At 47.0% G+C, this 12,474-nt stretch overlaps 1 protein-coding gene across 1 annotated transcript; it reads left to right on the top strand.

Moving 5' to 3' along the window:
• Positions 1-7,283: 7,283 nt before the first annotated feature.
• NANOS2 (nanos C2HC-type zinc finger 2) lies at positions 7,284-10,857 on the top strand. The gene is made up of 2 exons (XM_088672712.1): positions 7,284-10,232; positions 10,279-10,857. The coding sequence occupies exon 1, from the start codon at positions 9,629-9,631 to the stop codon at positions 10,163-10,165; it is 537 nt and encodes a 178-aa protein (XP_088528838.1). The 5' UTR covers positions 7,284-9,628; the 3' UTR covers positions 10,166-10,232; positions 10,279-10,857.
• Positions 10,858-12,474: the final 1,617 nt, after the last annotated feature.

Genomic DNA, 12,474 nt, shown 5'->3' with positions numbered 1-12,474 from the left:
GTCCAGAACGAACAAACAAACTACTGTACAGTGAAGGGGGAAAGTATTTGATCCCCTGCTAAATTTGCCCATTTGCTCTCTGACGATGAAATGACCAGCTCATAATTTCAATGGTAGGTTTATTGTAGCTGTGAGAGACCAGGATAACCCCCAGAAACCCAGAAGACCCATTTCTTCGTCAGAGGGCAAACGGGCAAATTTAGCAGGGGATCAAATACTTTCCCCCCTCAGTGTATATTGCAATTTAGTGTTGGGAACAACCCTGAGGATCGAGGGCAGTAAACAAAGGTGAATAATAATAATAATAATAATAATAATAATAATGCCAATCACATGAGATCTTAGAATCATAGAATTGTACAGTTGGAAGGGACCCCAAGGGTCATCTAATCCAACCCCTGGCAATGCAGGAATCTCAGCTAAAGCACCCAGGGCAGATGGCCATCCAAACTCTGCTTAAAAAGCTCCATGGAAGGAGAGCCCACCACTTCCTGAGGGAGACTGCTCCAGTGTCAAAGAGCTCTTGCCATCAGAAGGTTTTTCCTAATGTTGCGTTGGAATCTCCTTTCTTCTAACTCAAATCCATTTGTTCGAGTCCTCCAGAGCAGGAGAAAACAAGCTTGCTCCCTCTTCTGTGTGGCAGCCCTTGAGATATTTGAAGATGGCTGACATAGCTCCAGTCTCCTCTTCTCCAGGCTAAACATACCCAGCTCCCTCAACCATTCCTCATCAGGCTTGATTTCCAGACCCTTGATCATCTTGGTTGCCCTCTTCTGTCCACATTCTACCTTGTCAACATCCTTCTTAAATTGTGGTGCCCAGAATTGAACATAGTATTCCAGGTATGGTCTGACCAAGGCAGAATAGAGTGGGACTATTATTTCCCTTGATTTGGACACTATATTTCTGTTGATGCAGCCTAGAATAGCATTAGCTATTTTTGCTGCTGCATCACACTGTTGACTCGTATTAAGCTTGTGGTCCACCAAGACCTCTAGAGCAGGCATGTCAAACCTGCGGCCCTCCAGATGTTTTGGCCTACAACTCCCATGATCCCTAGCTAGCAGGACCAGTGGTTGGGGAAGATGGGAATTGTAGTCCAAAACATCTGGAGGGCCGCAGGTTTGACATGCCTGCTCTAGAGCCTTTTCACATGGACTGCTAGTAAGCCAGGTGTCCCCCATCCTATATTTGTGCATCTGGCATAGCTGCCAAGTTATCCCTTTTTTACAGGGATTTTCCCTTATGCTGAATAGGCTTCCTCGCGAGAAAAGGGAAAACTTGGCAGCTATGGCATCTGGTTCTTATTTCTCTCTCTCTTAAAACAACTCATTCCATTTAAACTCCTATTGTAGCACATCTGACAACAGGCATTTACAGGCTCACTTTTCCAACTATTGATTTTTAATTCATCCACCTCAGTCTTTGCTATTTAATTGTGATGTCAATTTAACCCCCCCCCCCCCCCCGTCCCTCTGTTCAGAAGCAAATTCCATTCAGTGTATGGTGGCTTACTTACCATATATACTCGAGTATAAGCCTACTTTTTCAGCACCAAAAATGTGCTGAAAAAGCCTCCCTCGGCTTATATTCGAGTGAGGTGGGCGGCGGCGAAAAAAGGCACAGGACCGGGGGTTTGGAGAAGCGCTGTTTTGCGACTCTCCGAATCCCCGTCCTATCTCTGTGCGAGGCGGTCTCCCCCCACCCCACCGCTGACAGCTGGGAAAGGCATAGGATGGTATTTATTTTTATTTTTGAAATTTACCAGTAGCTGCTGCATTCCCCACCCTCGGCTTATACTCAAGTCAATAAGTTTTCCCAGTTTTTTTGAGGTAAACCTTGCCTAAAATTAGGTGCCTCAATTAGGTGTGGGGTTATTATGAGCTAAAGAGTCTCATAATATATTGCCGGCGTCCTGCACGCTTCCCTCTGCAGCACAGTTCTGCTTGGCCCATTCAGCACCTCCCGGCAGCTCCTGGCAACTTGCAGAGTTTCTCAGATGCACAGCGGCAGCTGTGTGTGACCACCGAGGGCAATACCAATAAATCACAGAAACGGCTTTTTCTAAGCTTTGTTGTTTAGTCGTTTAGTCATGTCCGACTCTTCGTGGCCCCATGGACCAGAGCACGCCAGGCACTCCTGTCTTCCACTGCCTCCTGCAGTTTGGTCAAACTCATGTTGGTAGCTTCAAGAACACTGCCCAACCATCTCGTCCTCTTCTAAGCTAATTGTCTTTATTTAGGTAAAGGTAAAGGTAAAGGAGCCCCTGACCATCAGGTCCAGTCGTGTCCGACTCTGGGGTTGCGGCGCTCATCTCACTCTATAGGCCGAGGGAGCCAGCGTTTGTCCGCAGACAGCTTCCGGGTCATGTGGCCAGCATGACAAAGCTGCTTCTGGCGAACCAGAGCAGCGCACGGAAACGCCGTTTACCTTCCCGCTTGGGGGATGCCCGAGGGACCCTGCCTAATTCAGCAACCTGTTCTCACAGTGGCCAGACAGATGCCTCCATATGCCCACAAGCAGGACCTGAGCACAACAGCCTTCTTCTCCTTCCCGAGGTTTCCTGCATCTGGAATTCAGGTGCTTGCTGCATACCCTCCAACATTTATCTGATGAAAATAGCAATGTTCTATTGAACAACAGCAACAGTTTAATTATTTATACCAGGCTTCCTCAACCTTGGCCCTCCAGATATTTTGAGACTACAACTCCCATCATCCCTGACCACTGGTCCTGCTAGCTAAGCCAAAAACATCTGGAGGGCCGAGTTTGAGGAAACCTGATTTATACCCAGCCCATCTGACTGGGTTACCCTCCCACTCTGGGAGGCTTCCAAAACATAACAAAACATTAAACATTAAAAAAACTTCCTTTGTACAGGGCTGCCTTCAGATGTCTTCCCAATGTTGTTTAGCTACTTATCTCCTTGTCTTGGGGAGTCGCCTAACTCTGTACCCTCCAACATTTCTCCGATGAAAATTGGGACCTCCTAAGGAAAAGCGGGATGCGGGTGGCGCTGTGGGTTAAACCACAGAGCCTAGGGCTTGCCGATCAGAAGGTCGGCTGTTCAAATCCCCGTGATGGGGTGAGCTCATGTTTTTCGGTCCCAGCTCCTGCCAACCAACCGTTCAAAAGCACGTCAAAGTGCAAGTAGATAAATAGGTACCGCTCCGGCAGGAAGGTAAACGACGTTTCCGTGCGCCGCTCTGGTTGCAGTATTCCGTTGCGCCAGAAGTGGTTTAGTCATGCTGGCCACATGAACCGGAAGCTGTACGCCGGCTCCCTCGGCCAATAAAGCGAGATGAGCGCCGCAACCTCAGAGTCGTCCGCGAATGGACCTAACAGTCAGGGGTCCCTTTACTTTTACCTTTACAGTTTACCTACTAGATGCTTAGAAAGTTAAGGTCATTTTAATCTGTTTCTGTATTTTAACTTTTGTGTGCTTTAAACTATTGCAACTTTTTCTTGAGCGAGATGAGTGCCGCAACCCCAGAGTCGGTCACAACTGGACCTAATGGCCAGGGGTCCCTTTACCCTTTAAGGACTCAGCTATACAGCTGCAAATATAATGTTTTAAGTGCATTATACAAATGTGACACTACATGGCGCTGGTGAGCTAATGGCAAAATCAATGTATTTTTTAAAAAATCAATTTATTTTTTAAAAAAGGATTTTATCAGCGTTTTTTTATATACCATATTGGCCCCAATATAAGACACACCCGCAAATAAATAAGACGCACCTTTAAAATTCAAGGCTTACTTGCGGGTGCTGCCTGCCTCCCGGTGCTACTGCCCTGAACGGGGGGGGGGGGGGGCAGCCAGCACTTGGTGCCCCGCTCCCCAAGCCGGCGACGGTGCTCGGTTTCAAGTGCACTGTGGTCCCGCCTCCTGGCACTACTGCTTCCCGGCACAACCTCCCCAACTCTGCGCCAGGGAAGGCTTGTGAGAGACAGGCGGGCGGGCGGGCTGCCCCCCATTGCCCCATGCTCCTGGGCTGCTCTCGGGGGTTTGGGGACCTGTAAGGTCACGAATATAAGCCACACTTTTAACTTTTCACGGACTGAATTTGAAAAAAAAAAGTGCAGCTTATATTCTGGCCAATACTGTATGTGTAGATTTCACCCGCGTCAATGGCCGTACTTCCTCTGCAGCCCCTTTCGTACCTAGTCATGGTCCTTTCTTGCTGGAGCGCCTCAAGGCCCATCACCCCTGGAATCTCGGGCCGCTTGGAGATTGGGGCGGCGTGCAACAGGCCACCAACCTAGACAGCTTTAAAAGAGGATTATAGACAAATTCCCTTTTCAGATTAGACGTCCCTTTTATTTCAGTGTATTATAAAAAAAGAATTGATACTTTGTATTGGGTATGAACTTTTGTATATCTTTCGACAAGTATCGAGAAATATAATTAAATGCAAAAGCGAGAGAGGATTAGGAAGGGAAGCCAGGGGCTTTCAGTGGATGGCGTGGACGCAACCGCTCTTCTGCCAGGCTCAGTGTTTGCCATCTGAAGAATTTGGCTGCTGGATCAGGGCCAAAGGGGGGCCAGCCGTACCTCCATGGGCAGCTTGCAAGCGCCATAACCCGCTTCTGGTCCTGATCCACAAGCAAGAGGTATTTAGAGGCATACTAGTATGCAGCCACCATAGGTAACCCACAAGCAGGATCCGAGCACAAGAGCCCTCTCCCCTCCTGCAGCTTTCAGCCACTGGGAATCAGAAGCAACACTGCCTCCGACTGTGGAGGCAGAGTAGTAACCTTCGATAGCGAATTTCTCCGGTCCTCTTTCAACAGCCCTCCAACTTGGTGGCCGTCACTGCCTCCTGTGGGAGGGAGTTCCACAGATTAGCTATGATGAATGACTTTTGTTCATCTGTCCTGAATCTTTGCTGGAGGCCCCCCCAGGTGTTATAAGAAGGGGAGGAAAACTTCTCCACCCTTCCGTATATCGTCTTATAAACTCCTATCCTCCTTCCTCTCACCCGCTTTCTCTCTAAACCCCGAAATGTGGCAACTTTTCCTCGTGGGAAAGTGCCTCCAGCCACTTTTCTTCCACAGTACGCCTTTCCCAGTTCCGCAGTATCCTTCTTGGCATACGCCAACCCAGAACTGCACATAATATTTCAAGTAGGGGTGCAGCCCCATTGATTTGTATATACAGGTGAAACTTGGAACATTAGAATATTGTCGAAAAGTGCATTTATGCTGGGTTGGCAATCTGCCGCCACCTGAAGATCCCTTGCCCGCTTGGTTCCCGCCAGCTCGGATCCCATCGGCGGGTGAAGTGGGCATCGTCTTGCCCTTCCTTTCTTTGAATTGCATTTTTCCGTCTCGAATGCCCATTCACCCACTTTAGAGAGATGCTCGAGGAGGATCCCACAATCTCTTTCAGTGACTGGAAGTGCCTTTTTACCAACTGCAGTTTGCTCAACAGCTACAGCCGTCCCTGGACCGGGAAAACCTTGCCACAGAAGTTCATATGTGGGTTCCTTGCAAGGCTGGGTTGTAGCAATACGTTCTGCGTAAAGCTTCGCCCGGGCTTTACCTGGAATCTGCAGTTACTGCATAATTCTGCAGCACAAGTGCTGACGGGAATCTATTAGTAAACAAAACCCTTAACTACTTGGGTCCAGTTTATCTGCGAGATTCCCTTACCCCCAACATGGGCCTACTTGATTGGTAGAATTGGCATTACTGCTGGTGTCACAAAGCACACATTTTACATTTGTAAGAACTCAGTTGTTTAGTGCGGCAGCGCCTGCACTTTGGAACTCCCTGCCTATTGAGATCAAGCTGGTACCTTCACTGTCCTATTCTCGGCGCCAGCTGAGAACCTTTTTTGTTTAGACAAGCCTACGCAGATGCTTAGAAAGTGGATATGAACTATAACCCTTTTTAGTATTTTAACTTTTTGCGTGTTCTAAACTATTGTAAAAAAAAAGTTTTTCTTGTTTTCTCTCTCTCTCTTTTTAATTCTACGAAATAAATAAGCAAGATATCCCATCTTCCAATATCTGAAGGACTTTCACACAGGAGACGGAGCAGGTTTTGCTTTCTGCTGCTCCAAACAAGAGGATCCCAGTGAGGCAAGAAATGAGATTCCGAATAAACATCGGGGGAAAACTTTCTAAGTTTGGCAGTGGAGCAGTCTCCCTCGGGAGGTGGTGGACTCTCCTTCCTTGGAGGTTTCTAAGCAGAGGTTGGGTGGCCATCTGTCAGGGGTGCTTTAGCTGCATTGCAGGAGGTAGGACTTAGATGACCCTTGGGAGGGGGGGGGTCCCTTCCAACTCTGTGATTCTTTGACTGATTCATAAGACGAACCACAGTGGCTATGCCCTACCTCCGCTGTCAAAAGCACTGTGCCACAAAATTTCTGGGAATCACAAGTGGGGAGATTTGCTGTTGCATTCAGGTCCTGCCTGCTCCTCATAAACATCTGGTCGGCCGCTGTGCAAACAGGATGGTGGTCTAGGTAAGCAGGGCCGTCTTAAGCATATCTGGCGCCATGGTTCAAAGATCCCTCCGCTGCCCTTTCCCAGAGTTATCGACCTTTCCCCAAGCCTCTGCGGGGATCGCTCTCCTCCCGCGGAGGCTCGGGAAGGAAGCTGCATACCCACCAGCCATATAGTTGGCGGGGCGCAGCTTCCATCCTAAGCCTCTGTGGGGATTGCTCTCCTCCCATGGAGGCTTGGGAGGCAAGCTGCACGCCCTCCAGAGATATGGTTGACGGGGCACAGCTGGCGGGCGTGCAGGAAAAGGGGAAGCTGCCGGCAAAGCTGCTCAGCTCCCCCACTTGCTGGGGCGCCCCTGAGAGGCCAGCACCCTGGCGCAACGCGCCAGTAAGCCCAATAGGAAAGACGGCTCTGGAGGTAAGCCACTGGCCTGTTCCAGCAAGCTCTTCCTATGCTCTGCCCTCCTGTCTCATTACTCAGCACCAGTCCTTGGGAGAATGCCACATTCTTCATTGAGATAACACTCCATTCATTGCATCTCTTTGTTCCTTAAGCCGTAACAGATACTCTGCCAGCTCCATGATGGCTAAACTTGATCCCAACTTCAATGAAGGATTTCAAAAGCTTGCTGAAAGTCCCCATCCACAGAGGCTGCTGGATCACAATGACAATAAAAATTATAAAAAAAAATTCCTTCCAGTAGCACCTTAGAGACCTACTAAGTTTGTCATTGGTATGAGCTTTTGTGTGCATGCACACTTCTTCAGATACACAAAAGCTCATACCAATGACAAACTTAGTTGGTCTCTAAGGTGCTCCTGGAAGGAATTTTTTTATTTTTTATTTTGTTTCGACTACGTCAGACCAACACAGCTAGGTAAAGGTAAAGGGACCCCTGACCATTATGTCCAGTCGTGACCGACTCTGGGGTTGCGCGCTCATCTCACATTATTGGCCGAGGGAGCCGGCATATAGCTTCCAGGTCATGTGGCCAGCATGACAAAGCCGCTTCTGGCAAACCAGAGCAGCACATGGAAACGCCGTTTACCTTCCCTATTTATCTACTTGCATTTTGATGTGCTTTCGAACGGCTAGGTTGGCAGGAGCTGGGACCAAGCAACGGGAGCTCACCCCGTCACAGGGATTCGAACCGCCAACCTTCTGATCAACAAGCCCTAGGCTCAGTGGTTTATCCCAACACAGCTAGCTACCTGTAATAAAGATTTATTTTATCTTATCTTATCTTATCATATCTTATCTTATCTTATCACGCCCCTATCCAAGCTGGTATCCGTCTGTCTCAGGAGATAACCAAGCAGTGTCAAGGCCCATTCAGAGCACCTTATTTCCCTTGAAGAATTCTGGGCACTGCAGTTACAATTCCTAGCAACCATTTAGAAACTAGCCAGCACCGGTGGGAGTTGTCGCTGGCACCCATCTGTCTCGGGGAGAAAATAGAGGAGTGCGCCTTTGGGGTTGAGGTCAAACTGCTGGAAGGTTGCAGCACCTGCTATGGCTGTTGACACTGATACAGGAGAGACATGTTTCGTTGCAGTTGGGGCAGAAGAAGGCATTTGTTTGTGCTGCTGAAGATGCACCATGGCGTTTTGACTCACTGCGCTTCTCCCAGCGGTCATTCCTCCTCTGCTCACGGCTATGGATATGCAACCTGACTGTCTGTCTCCAGGCACTGCGGTCATCTGCAAAAGATTCCCACATGGTGGGGTTGATGCTGCCAGTGTTCATGTCATGTTTGCAGACATAGCACAGAGTTGAAGCCAGCTCCCTGTGGAGCACACCCTACTAGCATTCAAAAGATTAGTGAGACAGGACTCCCCTTTGCAGAAGCCATGCTGATTCTTCTCCAGCAAATTCTTCATTTTCTTCTATATGCTTGGTGATCTTATTCTTCTTAACGCTTTCCACCAATTTACAAATGTAATGCACCTTCAGCTAACTGGATTCCCCCCCGCATGATCACTTTCTAGTCCTCCGGGGCAGAGGTCAGCCTTAGGACAGGTTACATATTTTGCTAGCAATTTGGCATTTGATTTCTTTGACAAATTGGATAGAACAGGATACAGCCTTGACCTGGTGCTTTGTTCCCTTTTTAAATTGTAATTGCGGCCTAGAATTTCATCTCCTGCCACCAGTATTTGCCTCGTTCTTCAGACCCCCTTCTTTGAAAAGTCAGTTCGGGCACAGGGATCTCGTCCACATTTTCTGCCATGAAGACAAAAGGCAAAGGATCCTGCTTTTCTGCCATCTCCTCCTCTTCCTTTTTAGCACACATTTAAGTCTCCTGTCATCCTAACAGTCAAGCTGTTTCCCTGCTTCTGAGGCATTTAAAGACTTTTGAACATGTTGGAGTTAACATTTTAATGATGTGTCCCTCGATTGTTTTTATTTTCCACACCCTTTACAGTCTGCTAACATTTCTTCGGCCAGACTTTTAGGTTCCTATTTGTCCTAATTTCAGCAAGTCTTCCATTTTCTGAAGGAAGCCTTGTTGCTTCTCGTACTCGTAGCTTCTTTGACTCTTGCTAGTTGACCATGTCAACATCTTTCCCTTGTAGTAAACTTCTGGTATATATCCTAGCTCTGCTTCTATTATTATAGTTTTGAATAACCCCTAAGCATTCCGGAGAGATTTCACCCTCTTGGTGAATGCTCCTTTTTTCTTCCTTTTTCTTTACCGATTCCCTTCTTTTGCAGGAAAGTTTCCAAAGTCCAGTGTCTTTCTGCAAGAAGTGCCACTTGGTTTTCCTAAAACCAGTCTTTTATCCAAGAGGGGAATGCAGCTGAGTCTAGGGTGACCCATGGCACAAAAGGAGATTTCAGTTGTGTTTGCAGAACCAGCTCTGGACGTTTTCAGGCGAATTTTGTGCCTGAAAAATAGGGCAATTCTCTCTCTCTCTGTGTGTGTGTGTGTGTCTGTTTGTCCTTGGTCAAGTCATGAGTTCTTTGCAGAAAACCTTGCATGTCTAGACGTATAAAGGTTAAATTCAGGACATGGTGGGGACGTATGGGGAGGCGGGGACAAATATTTTCATACCCCTGGCCCTTTAAATTGCAGACTCCACCTCCCCAATATTAACATTGTCTAAAAAGCATTTTGGGTGTCTGCTGCACATCACTTAAGAGAGTTGCGCCTGTGTAGCATTGACCACAGACCATGTTTTCATCATTCTCAATTCCGTCCTATCCCCCTACCTTGACTGGGGGTCAGTATTTTGACAGGTTTAAAGACTATCTCAATCTTTCGAAGGTCATCCTGGAGATCATCGAGGATCGGAAGAGAGGGCAGGCTGGTTTCCCGGTCTGGGGCCCCCTTGACTGCAATGATGTGCCCCCGGGACCCCTTGAAGACCACTTGGGGTTCCTGGCTCAGTGGGCCACCAGCAGCGGGAGCAGCAGCTCCGAGGGTGGGGCGAATGGCGAGGCGTCGCAGACCCCCCAGCAAGCCACCAAAGGGATGCTTTGCAACTTCTGCAAACATAACGGCGAGTCCAAAAACGTCTACACCTCCCACCCGCTGAAACGGCCCGACGGGGTGGTGGCCTGCCCCATCCTACGCAACTACACCTGCCCGCTCTGCGGCGCGACAGCCGGCAAGGCCCACACTCTTAAATACTGCCCGCTCAACCAGGAGAAGCAATCGCTGTATCGCAAGTGTGGACGCAACTCTGCCGGGCGCAAGGTCAAGAGATAAAGCCCAGGAATGAAGAACCACCAACCCACAAGTACTGTAATCAAGAACCAGAGATAAGACAGAACACATCGCCAGGCAACATTTTTGACACCGGCAACACCTAAAAAGCCAACTTCGTTTGCCCCTACCCAACCTCCTCTTTCAAAATATATTTAAATTAAGACATTTATTTTGTATTATTTGCTTGGAAGGTGATGAATGCTGCAACAAGTAATCTTTTTAAAAAGACATTGGGACATGCGTGATATCATGAAAATGCACCTTGCTTCAGTTTGATGAATGGAAATCAGCCTAGTTTGTTTCCCAACATCTGTGAGTTTATAACACTTTTGTTTCTTGCTTTTTTAAAATGTCTGCAATTGTCTTAAATTTTTTCAGGGCCACTTGTTGCCTGGATGGAAGCAGCTATTTCCCCCTCAAAGAATTCTAAAACAAATCCCAAAGTTGCCATTTTGTTTCTTATATCATGTGTGTTTTGTATATATGAGAAAAGTTTATATGTTTTAAAAAGAAATATTTTTATATATATTTTAAAAAGAAAAGTATTTATATCTATATTGGTTCTTATCTAAACTCTTGGGGTGGTGGTGTTTGCAATTCAGAAGTTTTTTGGTATTATGGATGTTTTGTTCCGGTGACGTCTGAGATTGTTCAAGTTTAATAAACAAGTTTTTTATTGTTCTTGCATCAAATCATTGCCTTTCTCAGTTTTGTTCTTGCATCAAACTGTTGAATTTTCTTCAAGCGGTTCCCTGCAAGAGTTCAGGCAACAACAGCCTGATTGTAACGTGGAGAGTTTACAGTACTTGGAAGTAGGTCCTGCTTAGGCCAATGGGGCATATTGCCTTGTAAATACCTCTAGGACTGTGCATAAATCTTGTGCACAAACATGGAATCAAACTGGCTTAGATAGCAGGACTTTTTGGGAAGATCACCTGTTGAAAATGGGGAATCCTTAAATAATTGCAGCTGAATGTTCTAGCATGCTTTGAAAACTTTGGAAATTTCTGCAACCTGTGCAAATTCTGAAATCTGGAATCTATATTTCCTTAACTCTGCAAAAAAATAATGCTTCCACTTATGTGTGGACCGTGCAAGGCACCAACGCCTCATGTCCACTAACCAGTGAAGTGAAAACTCCTACTTGGTCTCTATTTTGTTTTCTTGGATCTCAGTAGGCATTAATTGCACACTTTTAAGCCATCACGAGGAGTAGAAACTTTTTTTTTTTAAGGTTGGGGAGAACAAAATGTGTGCTCCCTGTTCCTTTCCTTTCACAGAATTCATGAAATTCACATAATTCTTTCCTTCTCCAACCTCCCTGTATAGGGCTGGATTTTGCACCCTGGGATCGGCAGACATTGTTGAAATTAAGTGAAAGGAATTTGGTATTATGGATGCACTTAGCATTCACAAATCACATTCACCCCTTTTTTTGGGGGGGGGGGTAGATGTGGTTTTTTGATGAGTGTGGATAAACCAGCAAGACTTTGCCTCTGTTCACACAGAGGGGTTGAGCTTCTGTAAAAGGAGTGGATAACTTTTAAACGTTGAACTGCAACCCCCCCATCAGCCCCTAGCTAGCATGGCCAAAAAGCAAGGATGATGGGAATTGTAGTTTCAGCAGCACCTGGAAGGGCCAAAGTTTCCCCACACCTGTTCTGGAAGCATCCATTCCCTTCATCAAAGTGAGAAGCGATAGGATGCTGGAATATAAACAAGGCCCTTTTTTTGCCTGTTGCAAGGTTTATTATGGCTGCCATTCGCTCTGTTTTGACCCCCCCCCCCTCAGAGCAACTGGCAGAAAAAGAGGAATTTTGTATCTTTAGCGGAGACGGTTGGTTGCACCGTCTCGGACAGAAAGCCCTGATGTTGGGGCCCGATCTCTAGAAATGGGCGATGGGAAACGAGGGTCACTGGAAATGGCTCCCACCCCCCCACCCCAATCTGGCCTCTCAGACCCACTTTCGATGGTAAACAAAGTGGAGAAACAAATGGAACAAGGTCCTTCAGAGAAAGGCCCCCCCCCAATGAAGGTTAGAAACCCAGGCTCTGAAAGGGAAAGGCAAGCTACCCTGTTTCTCATATTTTAAGACATACCCATAAAATAAGCCATAGCAGGATTTTTAAGCATTCAAGGAATATAAGCCATACCCCGAAAATAAGACATAGTGATAGGCGCAGCAGCAATGCCGGCCGCGGCAGGAGGAGGAGGAAAAAAATAAGACATCTCCTGAAAATAAGCCATAGTGTGTTTTTTTGAGGAAAAAATAAATATAAGACATGTCTTATAATATGAGAAACACGGT

The sequence above is a fragment of the Zootoca vivipara genome, chromosome 6 (assembly GCF_965207765.1).
Source record: "Zootoca vivipara chromosome 6, rZooViv2.hap1.1, whole genome shotgun sequence".
Classification (NCBI taxonomy): Eukaryota; Metazoa; Chordata; class Lepidosauria; order Squamata; family Lacertidae; genus Zootoca; species Zootoca vivipara.
This window is presented reverse-complemented; position numbering and strand designations above follow the sequence as displayed.